Source organism: Heliangelus exortis, chromosome 17 (assembly GCF_036169615.1).
Source record: "Heliangelus exortis chromosome 17, bHelExo1.hap1, whole genome shotgun sequence".
NCBI lineage: Eukaryota > Metazoa > Chordata > Aves > Apodiformes > Trochilidae > Heliangelus > Heliangelus exortis.
Genome location: NC_092438.1, coordinates 3,797,319 through 3,813,373, shown reverse-complemented (window position 1 = coordinate 3,813,373; position 16,055 = coordinate 3,797,319). Strand labels below are relative to the sequence as shown.

Below are 16,055 nucleotides of genomic sequence, written 5' to 3'. Positions count from 1 at the left end.
TCCTGTTACAACAGAGGTTGGAGCTATGCTGGTCCTTATGGTACAGGATACAGTATAAAATTTTTACTGTTTTTTAGGTGATAATTTTTTTCCAGTCAGCAGTGGCACACTCAGAAGTAACTGTATGGCTGGTGATCCATAGCAGTGCTTTTTAGGAACTGTAATATGGACACATATATTCCAGTCAGTAGCCACACTTGGACAGGCAACCTAAACCCAGTTGAGTCTGTGGAGTGCTGGGTTGTGCACGATAAAGCTCATGGCAAGAAAATCATTGCTTGACCCATGGTACAAGACCTGAACCCCCCACCCTGGTGCTGTCTGAACACAAACGGGTCAGAACTCAAGGTGAAGGCCTTCAGCAAGCTGGGTCACAGAAAACTCAGAGTCCAATCCAGGGCTGGCTCAGCTGATGTTTCACTGCTGCCTAAACCGATTGCACAGAGGCTGCAGAAGGGTCCGACACGCTGTGGTGCTGAGCCCTCTGCCTCCTGCAAGGGTGGTCACTGCCAGCAGGGAGGCATCACACCTTCCCCAAGCTATGGGATATGCAAGCAGCACAAAACAACAGCACGAATATAAAAGATTGCACTTTTTTACAATGACAGCTGAATTAGGAAGTTATGAAGTACCAACAGCTGAAAATGAACGGCAGTTCAGTAAATATCTAGGATGCTCTGTAATCCTCACTTTTCTCAGTTCCTCAGATTCCTCTAGAAAGCTATTAAAATCCCTTGTTCTCTCTACAGGTACAGCTTTACAGCCACACTCCCAAATCATTCATTGTAAACTTAAATCTCTGAACTCAGAAGTAAATTTGAAGAAATAAGTTTGCGCAATAAAGATTTCCAACAGTACTGATATTTCTTTTTTTATCAACAGGTAAATCTATTGGGACTGGAGTTCAGGCTTACTAAAGTTGAGGATAATATGTCAGTTCCATCAGAATTCAGATAAATTTTGAATAAAGACATTGTAATATTTAGATATACTGAAATAGATTAGTTTACTTACGTGCAGAGGATAGACTGATCTTCTCGATCTGTGAATAAAGAAAAAAAATCATTAATTAGGGAAAGTGTCTGTGTTCTGACAGAAGAACTTATATTTATAAGGATCTACATTGAACATTCCAAAATCTAGCAATCCATGATTGCTCAAAAGTACTGGGTTCACATCTTATGTGATTTGCCCTTCCATTTAAATAATCGTCTCTAATGGAAATATTTTGTACCAAAAATGAACAAAAGGTCAAGAGTTCAAAAATATTCTTTTGTAAATTCCATTAGAGATGAACTATAATGAGGACAGCAAAAAGATCAGGCTCTCTATAAGAAGATTAAAACTGAAAATTTCTAACCTGAAACTCAAGGTCTTACTGTGCTTATGAAGTATGGCTAGCAGCCCACTTGAAACAAAGTGTGGACAGATAAGACATCAAATAATAAAATGTTTTAAGCTGGTTATGCAAAGCTTTAATTTTTGAAAGCAGAGCACTTTGAATATTTGAATAACTTCTCTATTTCATTTCAGATTGAGAGGCAAATTTTATCAAGAGGTCAAGTAATTTCTCTGAGATGGCCTCCAAAGAAACAAGATACTTCATAGATTTTAAGAGGTATCAACAAGTACGTAAGTATTCTTTTTGCTTTTTACTATGAACAGGACCATGAAACATATTTTGGATAAAAAATTATAAAAAGGTGGACCAAATCTCCATTTCTACTTTTGTGAGGGGTGTAAGAGGTTTCTGTGCAGCAGCATCCAGTACCCTGTCACACTGCAGCAAAGTCTGGGATTACATCCTGGCTCCATAACCTGGGCTTGCAGTGTTCCTCTCTGCTTATGCTTTTGGAGTTGGAGTTTCTCTTTACCTTCAGAACTTTTACACAAAATATTCTACCAAAGGACTGATCTCAGGCTAAGGTCTCCAGGCTGTGATGGACAATGAACACCCACTGAAGTCTCATAATGTGCTCTGCAATGCTTATCTACCTTGTTCTAGAAAAGTCCATGGTAATGGGAGGCTTTACAGTTTGCCCTCTATGTAAAGGTGCATTACTACCATGTTTTCTGTCACCAGTTCTGAAGCAGAACAATTTTTTTGACTGTGGGAATGGTCAAACATTAGGACAGGTTGCCCAGAGTGTTGTGGGATCTCTACCCTTGAGCTATTTGTAAGTAGACTCAAACAAGGCTCTGAGCAACCTGCCCCATCACTGAGTGAGGCTGTCACAGACTGTAGAAAAATCTTTTAACTTCAGAAAATAAATTCCCAGGCAGGTCAAATACATTTCTGAAACCTGTGCATAGGATACAAATCTGAGACTTGAGGCCAATAACCAAGGCAGACACAAGTGTTTCTTTATGGTCTGGAGCCTCTGGTCAGAGTTGAAGACATGAATGACTCCCTTCCTCCTTTTATTCAGCATGTGGGAGGACTTGCAGGGCTACCAATCTGATTGCTCACCCATGTCACTGACCCTGAATGCAATAGATACCATGAGATAAACAAGCTTTTTGAACTGTGTAAAGATAACAGAAATAAATTCAACCTATTAAGCTCGCAAGCTCTAATTGCTGCCTGGACTACAGCCAGCCTAGGAAAAGCAGAAGAGGATTCTGCTATAGCTTTGATTTATAACAACCAACTGCTTTACTTCCAGATCCTCAATAGCTCCAACATTAACTGCTTTATTGATCACTCAGGCAGTAAATGATGTGACTTAACTGCTGGTAAATTTGGCAAACTGGTACAGAATGGGTTGTTACGTTTCTAGTGGAGGCATTTGTCAGCAATCAGCACAGCAGGACTCTTCCACATAAACATTTGGGAGGAGAGGATCTGTGAGCCATGTTTATTTTTCACTGCAGGATACAAACCAGTTTTTCTTTAAGTGAAAAAAAGTGAGAACACGGTAGAATTTTTGCTAAAATAAACTGTTGTGTAAATAGAAACCATGGGCATATATTGATATTGCATCACAAACCCATAAATACCGTCAAGAAAATAAAAGTGACTCCTTGATACAGAGTTGCCAGTGGAATTTCTGAGCTCAGGGAACATTAGAAAAATTTGGTCTCCTCTAAGCCAAGTATTTTCTCATTACTCTTTGCTGCCCATTGCTGGCCTTCTTTTGCTCCCCACTAAGTGAAAAACTCTTCCTGAAGGTGTCTCATAAGCTGGCCTACCCCAGGAGATTGCATATGAGTGGCTTTGCTGAAATGTAGGAGCAGAAGAAGAGTTAGGAAAGTCAGAAGTTCTACCAAATACCCTCTGGGATAGAGGACAGGCAGTGCAAGCCAACCCTCAGTTACTGAATTTCTTTGGACTCAAGCAACCCAGCCCCTCACATGTAGGTACAGGGAATAAATCCTGCTGATATGGAAGTAAGATGGAAATGGAGGGAATGGGGTCTTTGGTACTGGAAGGACTCAAACTGCTAAGTTGTTGCTGAGTCTCCAAGGATGACTTGTGGTGAAGCAGCACTTTGTGACTGACTGAGAGCAGCTCACTTGAGGGGATTCATGGAAAGAAAATCAAAATTATTTCTTTACTTGCAGCTTTCTCATGTAGTCTGAAAGGCTTTCAGGACCTAGACCTGTGTGATTTGCCTGTTCTCTGTAGGTGAACAACCCCGTGGCATTCTTTCAAGTTTTTCATCACTGGCACCCATGTGAAGTCTTGAAGTTTTAATTCCTGCATTGCTAACCTGTGCAGCCCATTCTGTGAAACCTCATGCTGAAAAACTGTCCTGTGCACACTCATAGAGGAGAATTCCAGATGTTACTCAATCTCCTTCAGCATTTTTAACAAATTGCAAAGGTAAGGATGAAACGTATCAGGAAATCTAATCCTACTCTGCTATAGCTGAAGCTGCAGGTACTCATCTGTCTTCATTACTTTCAAGGGCTCTCCTGCCTGATTGCTTCTACTTCTGTTCTGGAATATTTTATTCTATATACAAAGTACTGTACCCTATTTTGGGAGTCTGCAACTTTATGTGGTTAGATCTATCAGGAGAGAATTACTTGCATGAATAAAACATAATTCCTGAGGGGTTAAGAAGTAACAAAATACATCTTCTGGCTTCCAGTACCTTTCTGGTTAATGCCTTTTTGAAAAATTTGACACCACCACAAAGATTATCATAATCACCCCCTATATGTCTATATTTGATGTTCTGGACATTTTCTAAGTTTTTGCCTCAATTTTTAATGACACAGAGATCTACATTTACATTCTAAAACCCAGCAGCTTGCACCAGACCTGCAATTGACTTTTTTTTTTTTTCTTTTTTTTTTCTTTTTTTTCTGGAATCTGTTTAGCTTTTTCACCAGACACTTCCAGATTGTTTGTAAGTATCCTATGTCCCTCTGTTCGTGATAGACCAGCTCGTTCTGCTTAATCACAAACAAAATCAGATGGTTTATCATAAGGAAGCAGCAAGTTGTCAGCTTTACCATAAAAGGAAAAACCAGCCTGAAACTGTGTTCCAACACTCACTTACTGCTTCTTTACATTTGTTAATAACTACACTGCCTAAAGGGGACATTTCTGTGCTGAGGACACAGTAAACAGATGGCTTTTCACAGCAGCCTTGTTTTCTAAAATCTTGGGAACTCTATTTCCCTCTCATTCCTTCCAGGAACTACCAGGTTGTTTGTTTTTCCATGTTTAACCCAAGCTGAGTAAAAATGGCTTTGCAGAAAATAGATAACCTTCTTGGATCTACAGAAAGCTGCAATATATCTTCTCCATGATGAGTTATTGCCAGAGCACTTAGCAAATCATTGCATGAAAAATCTGCATCTATTCTATGTATCTATTGCTACTGTGACATAATCTGTCACATTTCTATTGTTCGTCACTTGTTTGCTGTGAGCAGGGAAAATGGCAGAATGCAGCAGCAGAACTGGTTCTTACTGGACTGGTGTCTCAGCTCCATCATCACTGGGAGCTGACAGTGCTGCAAGAAGTCACCCACCCACCCTCAGCTTCTCCTCCAGACCTGGCCTGCACTTCCTTCTCCTTCCTGCTGCCACCCATGTCTCTACAGCCACTCTGGGTGCCAGGCAGGGGTCACCCACCTTCAAGCTAATTCAGCAAAAAGCAAAGGGTGGCTTTCACTTGGAGCAGTTTTGCATCACAACTGTGTGAAGGCTGGTGCTGGCAATGTAAGAGGTGGAATGGAGGGGTTGAGCCCTTTGTCTGGCAGATGAACCAGAGGGGAGCTATTTCACCCAAAACAAAGGAGAAAAAGTTAAGTACAGAAGCATAGGGTGAGATGAAGTGTAGCAGTAGTCAGCTAGCTTGTCTATAAAAGCAATCAATAGGGTTGGTAATTCCTGGAGACAAGTACACATGCAAAATGCTTTTATGGAATATGATGTTCTCTTAGTCTTTTAGGATAAGGAAAACTAAAGTGGAAAAAGTTTATTCTTGTTATGGCTGGAAATGAGCATTGGTGGCTCTGCAGGAGCAACAACCAGGCTGCATTAGTGAGGTGGTAATCAGTGGGTTGAACAAGCACCCCAGTTTGAACATAAGACAGTATGACTGTAATCTGTAAGAGGGTTTTAGGTGCTCGGAACCACTTGAAACAAGTGGAAAATTTATCTCTTACCAGCCAAAATCTCTGTTAATTCCCATGTCCTGTGAGATGTCAGCCTTTCTGCATTTTTTGAACAAAGTCCAATTATCTGATTTCTGCTAAGCATAGTTAAGTGTTGTTACCAGAACAGCTTTGATAGGAATTAAACATCATCCCTAATGAATACATTCACCAAGTAAGTCTCTAAAGCAGGGAGCAGTGCAGTGTGCACTGCTCATGTGTTTTTGCTGGGTGTTTGTGCCAACAGAGGAGAGGGTGAGAATGTGAAGGGCTGGGATTCCCAGATGATGAGCCTGCAATAGAACCAGAAATCTACAGACACTGAGGCTTGATTCACTGAAGGGTAAAGATTCTCTGAGATATATAAACAAGCTGATTACTCTTTGCCAAGTGGCCCTGGTCGTGAAGTACCAGAATGTGTCATGAATCTACGATATATTTTACTTTGGCAAGAAGAAACTATGCAAGTTTTCCAGATAAGGAGCAATTCTGACGTTTCACAAGGAAAACATTGAGTGCCCTGCTCTGTTTTTATGAGTAAGAATTTTTGGTTGTATTCTATTTGTACACATGCTTACAAAAAACCATGAAGCTCTCTCTGTCTATACACGTTACGTGCACACACACACAATTAGGTTGACACCCACTTTCACCACTCCAATGTGAATATAATTTGGCTGAATAAGTGGAGTTATTTTGAGGTACAATTTAGTTTTATGCACAAAATGTAAGTGCATTTTTACAAACAAAAGCACAGCTTTAAAACCAGCTGGGGCCCCCTTCAGAGATGGAAAGACTCCAGAATGGCATTGTGCAAGTAAAGTGTGGGTGTCCTGGGCTTGTGATGCAAACTCTTGTAGGACTGCTCCCCAGCTGCCATGCCAGCTGTGTGTGGTTAGGATGGGAGGCAGCAGAGGAGAAGAGGAGCATTCCCTTAAAGGTTCAATTGATTATCTATCCCTTTTTCTTCCCATTCAACTTGCTTTCCCCCACCTCTCTGCTGTCAAGAATTATTTGCAAAAGAGACACATGAATGATGAGGTGTCAGGCTTCCCCAGGAGTTGGTGTGGCCAGGAAATTATTTAGAGCACGACAGAAATGAACATAAAAAGTATACATTCTTGTTGCCTCCTCCTACCAACACACAGCCTGGGAGGCACACAGCTGAACTCAGGTTGTTCAAGGTGCAGTTAATGACCACAGTGAAAAGTAATCCAGGGCCAGAGGCTCCCCCACTGCTTAGGTAAGCGTCTCAGGAAGGAGGGGAGACAGAGAGGAAGAGTGAAAGAGGTTAAGAGGTTTTTTTTACTGGAATCAGGATAGTCTATGCTGACCCTGGTTTCATATTAAGCAGAAAATTCATGTATTGTCAAGCCAAGACAGTTCTCTTGCTTCAGAATGGGCTGTGGTATTATGGGGCTTTTTGTCTTTCCTGCAGCTACCCTGTAGCCTTTCCCTAACTGTGTTTTCCCCATCTCATTTTCAGGGACAGGTAGCAGTGTTCTTAACTGCTGAATGAGGAGAACATTGCTAATCACCTGCAGGAGTCAAAAGGTTATTAAAGAGTTTCAGCAAGACTTGCTGCTTAAATAAAGGATTTGAGGAAAGAAGACAGCTCTGACTTCAAGGCCTGCTCAAAGCCCTGGAGAATGCTGGATGCAGAGCACAGAGTTTCAGGGATGATCGGGAAGACGGATCCGTGACGCTGCTGCTTAGTACAATAAGCTTATGCCAAGTAAGTGTCTTATACCTGTGGTTACCTCAAATATGATATTTATTGAATCACTTTATTCTAAGAGAACCTGCACCCTCAGTCCTAAACTATATGCCTGTCTTCATGAATGAGTCTGCTTGTTCCAGTAAGGAGGGAGGGTTTTTTTTCAGAATGTCTTCTATTGTTGCTTTACTGATCCCCCTCTGCTACACGGGGGCTCTGCCTTCTGGAATGCACCCAAAGAAACTGAAACAGCTCTAGAAAAGAAATGTCATATAAGCCACGAAAGAAAAGAGGCTGATATTGTAAAGTAGATACCTAATGTCCTGCATCTAGAACTATATTAACTATATTCCCATTACTTGTATATCTGAAAATGTAAGATTCTAAAGTTAGGAACCTAAGTTATAATTAGGGAATCAAAATAAATAAGTAAATAATCTTTAGAAGGTCTAAGAATTTTCTTGGACTATTTTGTAGCATGAAAGTGCGTATGAATACTGAGGACTTCTTTGAGGTGAAAAGGCCCATTTTGATGCTTTTGATATCAATCACCATTGCTGTGTTTGTGTGTGTGTGTGCTTGTATATATAGTGCTTGTAGCAAAATGACAGGGATTGGTTGGTATTTGCAGTGAGCAGAAATCTTCCTGGGCTTGGCAATTTAAACTGCCCAGAAGCCTGTCTATATATGAGGTCTTTTTTTCATTCTGAAGAAGCAATTTGTCTAGTCCACTCTTCTATGTGTACATGTAATGATTATAAAAAAATCAATACTGGGTAGTAATCTAGGTGCTAAACTGAGATCTCTACTTATTGTTTTCCCCAGTCAGATCTAAAACCTATAAACCCGAAGCCCTTAAATCTGTAAACTCTAAACCAGGAAGCCCTAGGCATTAGGGCTGAGCCTGTGAATCTTGCAGGAAAAACCTTTAAGGAGGGCATTTAATTTTCAAGGCATTTTTTGGAGTCTTGGTTTCCTAGAGAACCTGAAGTTGCTGTGAGAATGCAACTGGTCATGTCCCTGAAGTCCATGGGTGTTGCACCCTCATACATTCATGAATGTAGGGATGAAAAAGCTATATTTGTGAATTTTCCCTAGAGCAAAAAGCCCTTAGTCTGTCAGGAATGACTGCAGGAGAGCCCTGTGAATTTGGACAGTTTGGCTTGCACCAGGTGGGGCCTGACTGCCTTCCCATTGCTGCTCATTGCCGTGATTTTTAGAAAGCAGAGTGCATCTCAACTGAGGGCTCCACAGCATTAGAGTGCAATGAGGATGGCCTCAAAATATTATTTGCATTTGCTTTGCTGGGGGAGACAGAGAGGAGCAACAGTGACAGATCCAGCAGTGCTAGCAGCTAACTTTGGAATGGTCTCCTCTGGTGGAGAGAGAGCATTTTCCATGCCCGTATTTGCCAAAACTATTTGCTTGACTTTGAAACCTTCCCACATGCCTCGACACAGATGGGTAAAAGGATTGTTTTTCCTTTTTGAGTCACAGTGTTTGTGGACTGCAGTTCTTGCCAAAGAATTCCTCTGAAACTTCTAGAAAGCCCGTGTCACCCTCTGTAACAGATCTTTCCTGGCTGTGCCTCTTGCAGGGGTACATGTGGGGTTACAGGGTGATTTCTCCCATGTCTGTGCAGCCATTCCTAGGAACTGGAGCATTCAACTCCCCTACCTTGCAGCATGCTCCTGTAGGCTGTGTCTGCAATAGCATAGATGTGGGGTGGCATCTCGTGCCTCTTCTTTCCCTTGTACATGTCAATGATCTTCTCTGAATAAATGGGCAGCTGTTTGTATGGATTTATCACCACACAGAAGAGTCCTGAATAAGTCTGCAAAGAAATTGGGATAAAAACCAGAATGAGTATCACGTGCCACGTCTAGTCTGGAAAACACAGGCATCAGCTGCATTGAACTAACAGGATTTTAGCAGCTATCACTCTGGTGTGTTCTGCCTTGGGTAACAAATGAAGCAGCAATTTCTGAATGTACACATATGGGTGGTTTCCAATTTCCAGTAAGCAAGCTTCTGGAAAAGTTTGTAAATTTAGCAATCTATAGAAGAGCTGTGCTTTTATCTTATGTTAGAGCTGGTTTACATCTATTATTTTCAGCACATAAATCACTCTTTTCTATGATGTAACTGTAACATGTAACAACTGTAATACTTCGTAATATTTTTTTATGTGCATTTTTCATATAGAGCGTGTCCTCTGCTTGGGTAGGTGTCAAATTTTGTGGATAGAAATCTAAAGTAAAAAGTTTGGATTGATGTTAGAAGAAGGCTTTAAAAAATTACATGAACATCATATAACAGTAACAATTTATGAGAGTCTTGGAAAAAAAATTACTCAAGTTGCAGGTAGGTGTCTTAACAGAAAAGTCATGCCTTTACTATATGACTCTTTCTGTAAGAAATGTAGGGAAAAATGTGATTTCTGTTTACAGTTTAATTAAGGTATTTATATGAAAATATATACTTAAATAAGTTAGTAGCTGTTCATCAAAGTTTTTTTAGGTTTTATTACTTTTCTTTCATTTTGGAAATCTCCAGCTATTGAACTAGGAGCAGAGATAATAGCATGTGATAGTAAATGGTGAGCTCAGTATCACAGTTGCTGAAAGTAAGCAGTTTGCAAGGGTTATTCATTAAAAATAATTAAAATCAAATCAAACCAAATCCCTCAAAATAAAAAACTACCAGACTCAGAGATTATAATTGCAGGGATATTGTGATATTTAAACTGGCCTGCGGCTATTAGTTTTAAAACTATGAAATGATACTCTTTATAACTTGGGTATAAGTGGGCTTTTATTTTTATTTTCTTGCAGTGCTGTGTGAATGAGGATTTTGTGGTGTGCAGCTGCTGCTGTGCCTCAGTCTCAGGGCTGTGTCCAGGGATGGCTCAGGCTGCCTCAGTTCCCCCAGAGGAAGCACTGCAGTGCAGGGCTGTAAAATGGCATCTGGGAGGCTTGGCTCTGGGCACAGGGATTTCCCTTTCCTGACCATAATAGGAAATGGCCCAACATGATCTTGGAACAGCCTCAGCTCTTTATATGGTATTCAGCAAACACAGTGAGAGCACCCAGCAGTCCCCAGCAGTGAGGAGCAGGTTGGGTGCTCCATGCTAGGCAGAATATCCGGGGTGCTCTGGATGGTGATATTGGACCTCTCCAACCATGACTGTGACTGTGTTGCCATGGTCTCAAGTCAGGTAACAAGGCAATCAATCTCAAGATCCTTGCCAGTTTTTAATATCCCCAAGCAAAAGCCCTTGATGTGGAAGGTGGGAAATTCCTGTGCAGGATGTTCATTGACACTGGGGTTCAGAATAAAACTGTGATAATTGTGTCAAAATGAACTTCGGTGCTGTAGGGAGAGTATTCTTGAAAAGTGGCATTTTTTTCATTCTAGAATGACTACCAGGGCTCTTAAGGAAAGGATAGCTAGGCTATTATTTTCAGTAGAAACAGGTTGAGTGGACCCACTCAACTAATAATTCCCAACCAAGTAAATAAAATGATGGGAGAATTAATTTCCAACTCAGAAAATCTATAATGAGAAAAATGTTACCTTCATGTTTTGTTTTATATGTGTGGGACTCAAAGGCCCACATTACATGCAATGTAGGCATTGCATGGTAAAGCCAGGAGATGGGTGTTTAAAGTTAGTTTTGCAAGTGGGTGAGAACAAAATCTCAAATTCTGTCCTATTTAATTTCTTTTAAAGGTATGACAGTATCTCGTAAGACAGCAGTGTGTAAAGCTGGACAATTTTAAGCACTTTTTGGTTACTGAAATACTGAGAACTTGTTGTAATACAAGTAAAAATATTTTCTTTATAACTACCATCTTCTCAAAAGATGGTCTCTTGAGAAAGAAAACTTAATACACTTTAATCTCTGTCTCCATGAAAAATTCGTTGATTTCTAATTGCATTATCCACTTTTGAAATTAATTTCTACTTCCTGAAGAAAATGAAAATTCCACAAAAAATACATATAGTAAACATCAGAAATCCTGGGACATCTATGTAGGGTGTTGCTGAGAACAACAAAAAAATAAACCCCATATGTTTTATCCCACTGTTCTGCTGGTCATTTGACTTAGATATTGCAGCCATGCAGAACATTTTCAGACAAATTCCATTTTAGTCAGTAATGCTGCATATTCTGGTATAATAGCACATAAGTCCATAGGTTCACCTACAAACTTTTATAATCAAATAAACTCCAATACTGAAAAGCTGACAAGTCTCATTTCTGTTGGGAATCTTGATGATGGGCATTTTAATACATTACTGAAGGAAAGATCTTGGGTTTGGCTCTTTGAAGTTTTGCATAACTGTTAAATAGTTCCTTTGTTGAGTTATATATAACTATTGTATTTTTTGCTTCATTTCCTACTCTACAATCTAGCATTGCTCATCTTAATTATGAGAGCTCTGCTCCTGCTTCTAAAACCTTGTTACTTAAGCTCTGCATTTTCTTTCACTCATCAGTGGTCTGTCATACAAGTAAAGTTTTCATGGACTGAAAAAGTCGATGACTTTTCTGCAGTGTAGGGATCCCACCAAAGATTCTATGCTCAATTCCACAGAAAGTTTCCAGGCTTTCTTACTGTGCAGTTTATTTACTGTTTGTGCAAAGATTAGAGGGGTTAGTAGTGTGCTTGTCTTAATACACTTGTATGGACTGGAAGGTAAAATAATCCTGGCCAAAATTCACAGGAACATAGGAAAGATTATAATTTTTCCAGACTTGTCTAATCTATAAATTGATCAACACAGGAAAATAAAAAGGGGTTTAGTGGATGCATGACTTTGGTTCTGTAACACACTGGAGCATATAAGTATTCTCACTTGAATTCCAATGGGTTTATCCATTTATTCAAATGTAAGGTTTTACTCAAGCACCCATCAAACCAGAATTTGTCACCTGTCTTTCAGATGGAGTTCTGACTGGGAAAAGACTGCATGATGTGGCTTTTCTCTATGTTTGTCTTGCAAGTTGCTAGAAACTTGTTCAGGTTTATGTGGGAGACATTCAAAAGTCCCCATTGATTGACTGGTGTTGTGTAGCTACAGAAAGGGATTTCCAAGCCAACAATCCTTTCAGAATTACCCTAGCTTTTGAAAATAAACCTTAATGTATTTTAATTAAGTAAGGAAGCTATTATTAAAATAGGAAAGTTGTGGGGAATAAAGTGAACCATAAATATTTTTGGTTTGGAATGCCACTTCTGAGGAGTGACTGCTTGCTTAGCAGTGTTACATCCAAGGACTGGATGTATCCCTGACAGTGACTGGGATCCACCTTCTTCGTGATGGGACATGGTAGCATGCAATAGGAAAAGTGATGTCCATGTTTGATTGTACTTACATAAATTAAACCTGAGAAGTATCTCTCCCTTAGATTGTGCAGCACTGAAGCTTCATTGAGGCAAGTCAGCTCTGCCATGTCCTCCACTTTGGAGAACTTTGGAGGGTTCATCTTCTGGATGTCATCCTTGCTCAGTGTCACTTTCTTTCCATTTTCTGTCAGTTCAACTGTCACCTCATCCCCTTTCTCTTCCTTGATACTTGCTGCTTCAAATCCATGTTTCTCTGATGGAATCCAAACCAGTTTTTTCGCTGACCAGTCAGCCTGGGCAAGTGGGTTGTTAGTGAAGTTTTTGTCCACAAAGAGGAATTTCTCATCATCGCTGAGAGATTTGTGAGCCATTTTTACTCAGTAGACGCCTGTTGAGGAAGCAAAATATATTTCTTTAAAAGAAGGCAATTACGGAGATGTTCTAGGCAAAACACACCTATTAAATCTGTCGTGCAGTAGACCCAAAGCACTATAGGTGCTGTTTCATATCTTGTATTTCTGTGCAGTTACTTTTGGGTGCCATTTTAGATACCTTAAAATGTCTGTTACAGTGTTTGAAATTAGCTAAATCAAAAGCTTTATGCACTAAAACAAACAAGGACACTTGAGCTTATTACTTGATTTTGTTTATGTTCTATGGCATAACTAATGTCTGTGCAATGGGGCTGTTAGGGATGCACCAGGACTGTCATTGAACTGCTTCCTGCAGTCTCATCTCTTGCCCATCACGAAGTTAACTTACTTCAGATACATAGAAAAATTCTTATCACCCAAATACTGTTTGGTGCATAATGAAATACCAGTGTAATAATGAAGGAATTAGTAGAAGAACAGTTTCTAGGCTGTGTCCCAGAAAAGACAGAATCACACTTTTCTTGCAAAGGGCTATTTCCAATCAGTCTGATACCATGTCGTTTGGAGAAGTATAAAATTAAGAAAAGGTCAAAAGACAAAATGTAAAAAAAAAAAAGAAAACAAGTCTGGGAATTGCGTCAGCTTTAGATCCTCTGAACATCATCTCCTTGCTGCTCAAATTGGAAGGATCCATCCGTGTCGTGCAGCTGAACGTGGCTAAAACAGCATTGTAGAGCTGCACTTGGATGGAGCAGACCAATGTATCTACTCTGCAGCTGAGAGCCCTGTGGGGGGTTTTGGCTGATTTGCTCAGTGTTTGGGAGGGAGGAGGCACCTCCTTTCCTGCTCTGGATACTGGAGGTTAGGATGCAGCTGCCAAGAGCTTTGCTGACAATGCTGAAGCTTTTGTAAGTGTTCTGCTCAGCCCCGTGGGACAGGCATCTCTAAATGAGGAAAGGAGTAAACAGAGGACTTCTTGTGGTTTGCTACAGGGCAGGGAAAGAGTTGGTGCTCATCAGGGAAGCTGCAGTGGAGCAGAGAGGGGAGCTGAGGAGGAGCTACAGCGCGGAGTACGGAAGAGTCTGTGCCCAAGAAAAGCATCTCCAGAAGACTGAGGCTGTTTCATTTCCTTATTGAGAATAAATTCAATATTTACAGCATTCAAACAAATGTGAATCTTGAGGGAGTTTGGAGAACTGACTGTGAAACATGTCAGCAATGAACCCATAAGCAGAATTATACTTGTAAAGACCAAGCTCTGCGGAATGTAGTCAAATGGACACCCTGTGCTCTGGGAGTTTCAGAGATTGTTTTCCAAATATTTGTCCCAAAAGCCTTCCCAAAGATTACTGTTTTTCAGCAAGGCCAGACTGTATGAGGGGTCTGAGAGAGAAGCATGGGTCATGCAGAAGGTGACATACAACTTAAAAACAAAACTAGGATTTTAGAGGTGCCTAAGAGGGTTAGAGGATGTCCCACTGAGATTCAGGGGAAATTAGATGCCCTAGCTCTTTAAACTCCCTTGACAGTTCTTTCATCTAAAAAAACCCCAGCAGCTTTCCTCTAGGTACGCTTGTTCCAGAGCCACCAGGCTTGTCCTGGAATCCTCAGCAGGGAAATTCAGCCAGGCTGTCCATGCAGATGCACTGTGGTTTGGGTGGAGGGGAGGGAGACCCTAATAGCTCAGCTCTGTGCTTTCCCCACCACCCCCTCTCTGCCGGGGAGCACTGTAGGATGTGGCCCTCCACTTGCTCCCAGGGGATTCTTGGAAGAGAGCTGCAAGAGGAAACTATTTGACCTCTGAGCAGATCAAGGCAGAAAATGTTTCCTTGTTGCCAAGAGGGCTGGTAGAGCTGCACAGTTCCAATAATGGAGATGGTATTCTCTCCAGCTGAGCTTTCCAGCTGGCGGCCACAGGGTGAAGCTGGGGAACAGAGAGCCCTGGGCTGGGGCTCCAGGAGCCAGAGGCTTGGGGAGCAGCAGGGACCTGCCATGGCCTCTCTCCACATGCTGTGGTAGCAGTGGGCAAGGCACATTCTCCATCCCACTGCCCAGCAGCCTGGGAGGAACTGCTGCACCAATGAAGTGGGAGGATTTCAGTCCCTCTTAGGTCCAAAAGACAGAGCTGTATGGTCATCCTGAAGCATCAGAAGGATTGGATTGGGCTGCCCATGGGTAAAGTGCCAAGTGGTAGCATATTCAAAACAATAGGAATTTGGTATTGCTAACAGAAACACCAAAAATTAGACTGAAATTCAGAGCTGAGATTCAGAGTCATATCTCGCTGCTCTGAGGCTGCCCACAAATGATGGTGATTGAAATCAGACAGCCAAATCACCCTAATGTTCTACCCCAAAAAACCCAACCAAAGCTAAACAGTGTTAGCCTTCTACAAAGCGTGTCACCAGTGGGATGACCCAGAGGTTCTTTGCTGTTTTGTTGCCCAAGGACCCAGGGGAAGTTCCTTACCTTGCTACATGCTAAGTCAAAGACCTCTCCCACAGATTACAGCATGAAACTGAGAGCTGGTCTGTGTTCTGCTACATTCTCTTCCTTCTTCCTGCACATAAAACTTTCTGCACCTTGTTGTTTCAATTCGGTCTTTTTGAAAGGGAGATGAGGTTGGAAGGTGTAAGAGTGGAAGGTGTAAGAGCCTAGACTGCTGAGTTTGGAAAGACAAGTTTTTATTCACTAGATCTAAGTGCTATGTTTGACTAATTTAGACATGGTAAGAATAAACCCTCTATAAGAAATAGGGAATAGACAGTCTGAGCTGAATCTCATCGCTTCTCTGAAATACAGGGAGAAGAAAACACAGATACATGTTAAAAAGAACTTTTCATGACTGATCCTTGAATCTGAGGCTCAAGTTTGACTAGCAGCTGAGTACCACAAGAGTAAAAAAGATGTAGTTATGAAGTGTGAATTAATGAATATTAATGGTTGTATAACAACAAATATTAATTAAAACATTCATATTAAAGAAAGGTTTCTA

General features: G+C 41.0%; 1 protein-coding gene across 3 annotated transcripts in view; it reads right to left on the bottom strand.

The window, feature by feature from the left end:
* The window catches only part of MYH11 (myosin heavy chain 11), a 55,280-nt gene that overhangs the window by 35,859 nt on the left and 3,366 nt on the right, over positions 1 to 16,055 (bottom strand). For all 3 annotated transcript variants that reach the window (XM_071761320.1, XM_071761321.1, XM_071761322.1), the window contains exons 2-4: positions 12,716 to 13,074; positions 9,010 to 9,166; positions 1,015 to 1,042 (exon numbers count right to left, since the gene is read on the bottom strand). In XM_071761320.1, the coding sequence (XP_071617421.1) occupies positions 1,015 to 1,042; positions 9,010 to 9,166; positions 12,716 to 13,057 (527 nt within the window). In that variant the 5' untranslated portion in view covers positions 13,058 to 13,074. The remainder of the gene's footprint in view (positions 1 to 1,014; positions 1,043 to 9,009; positions 9,167 to 12,715; positions 13,075 to 16,055) is intronic.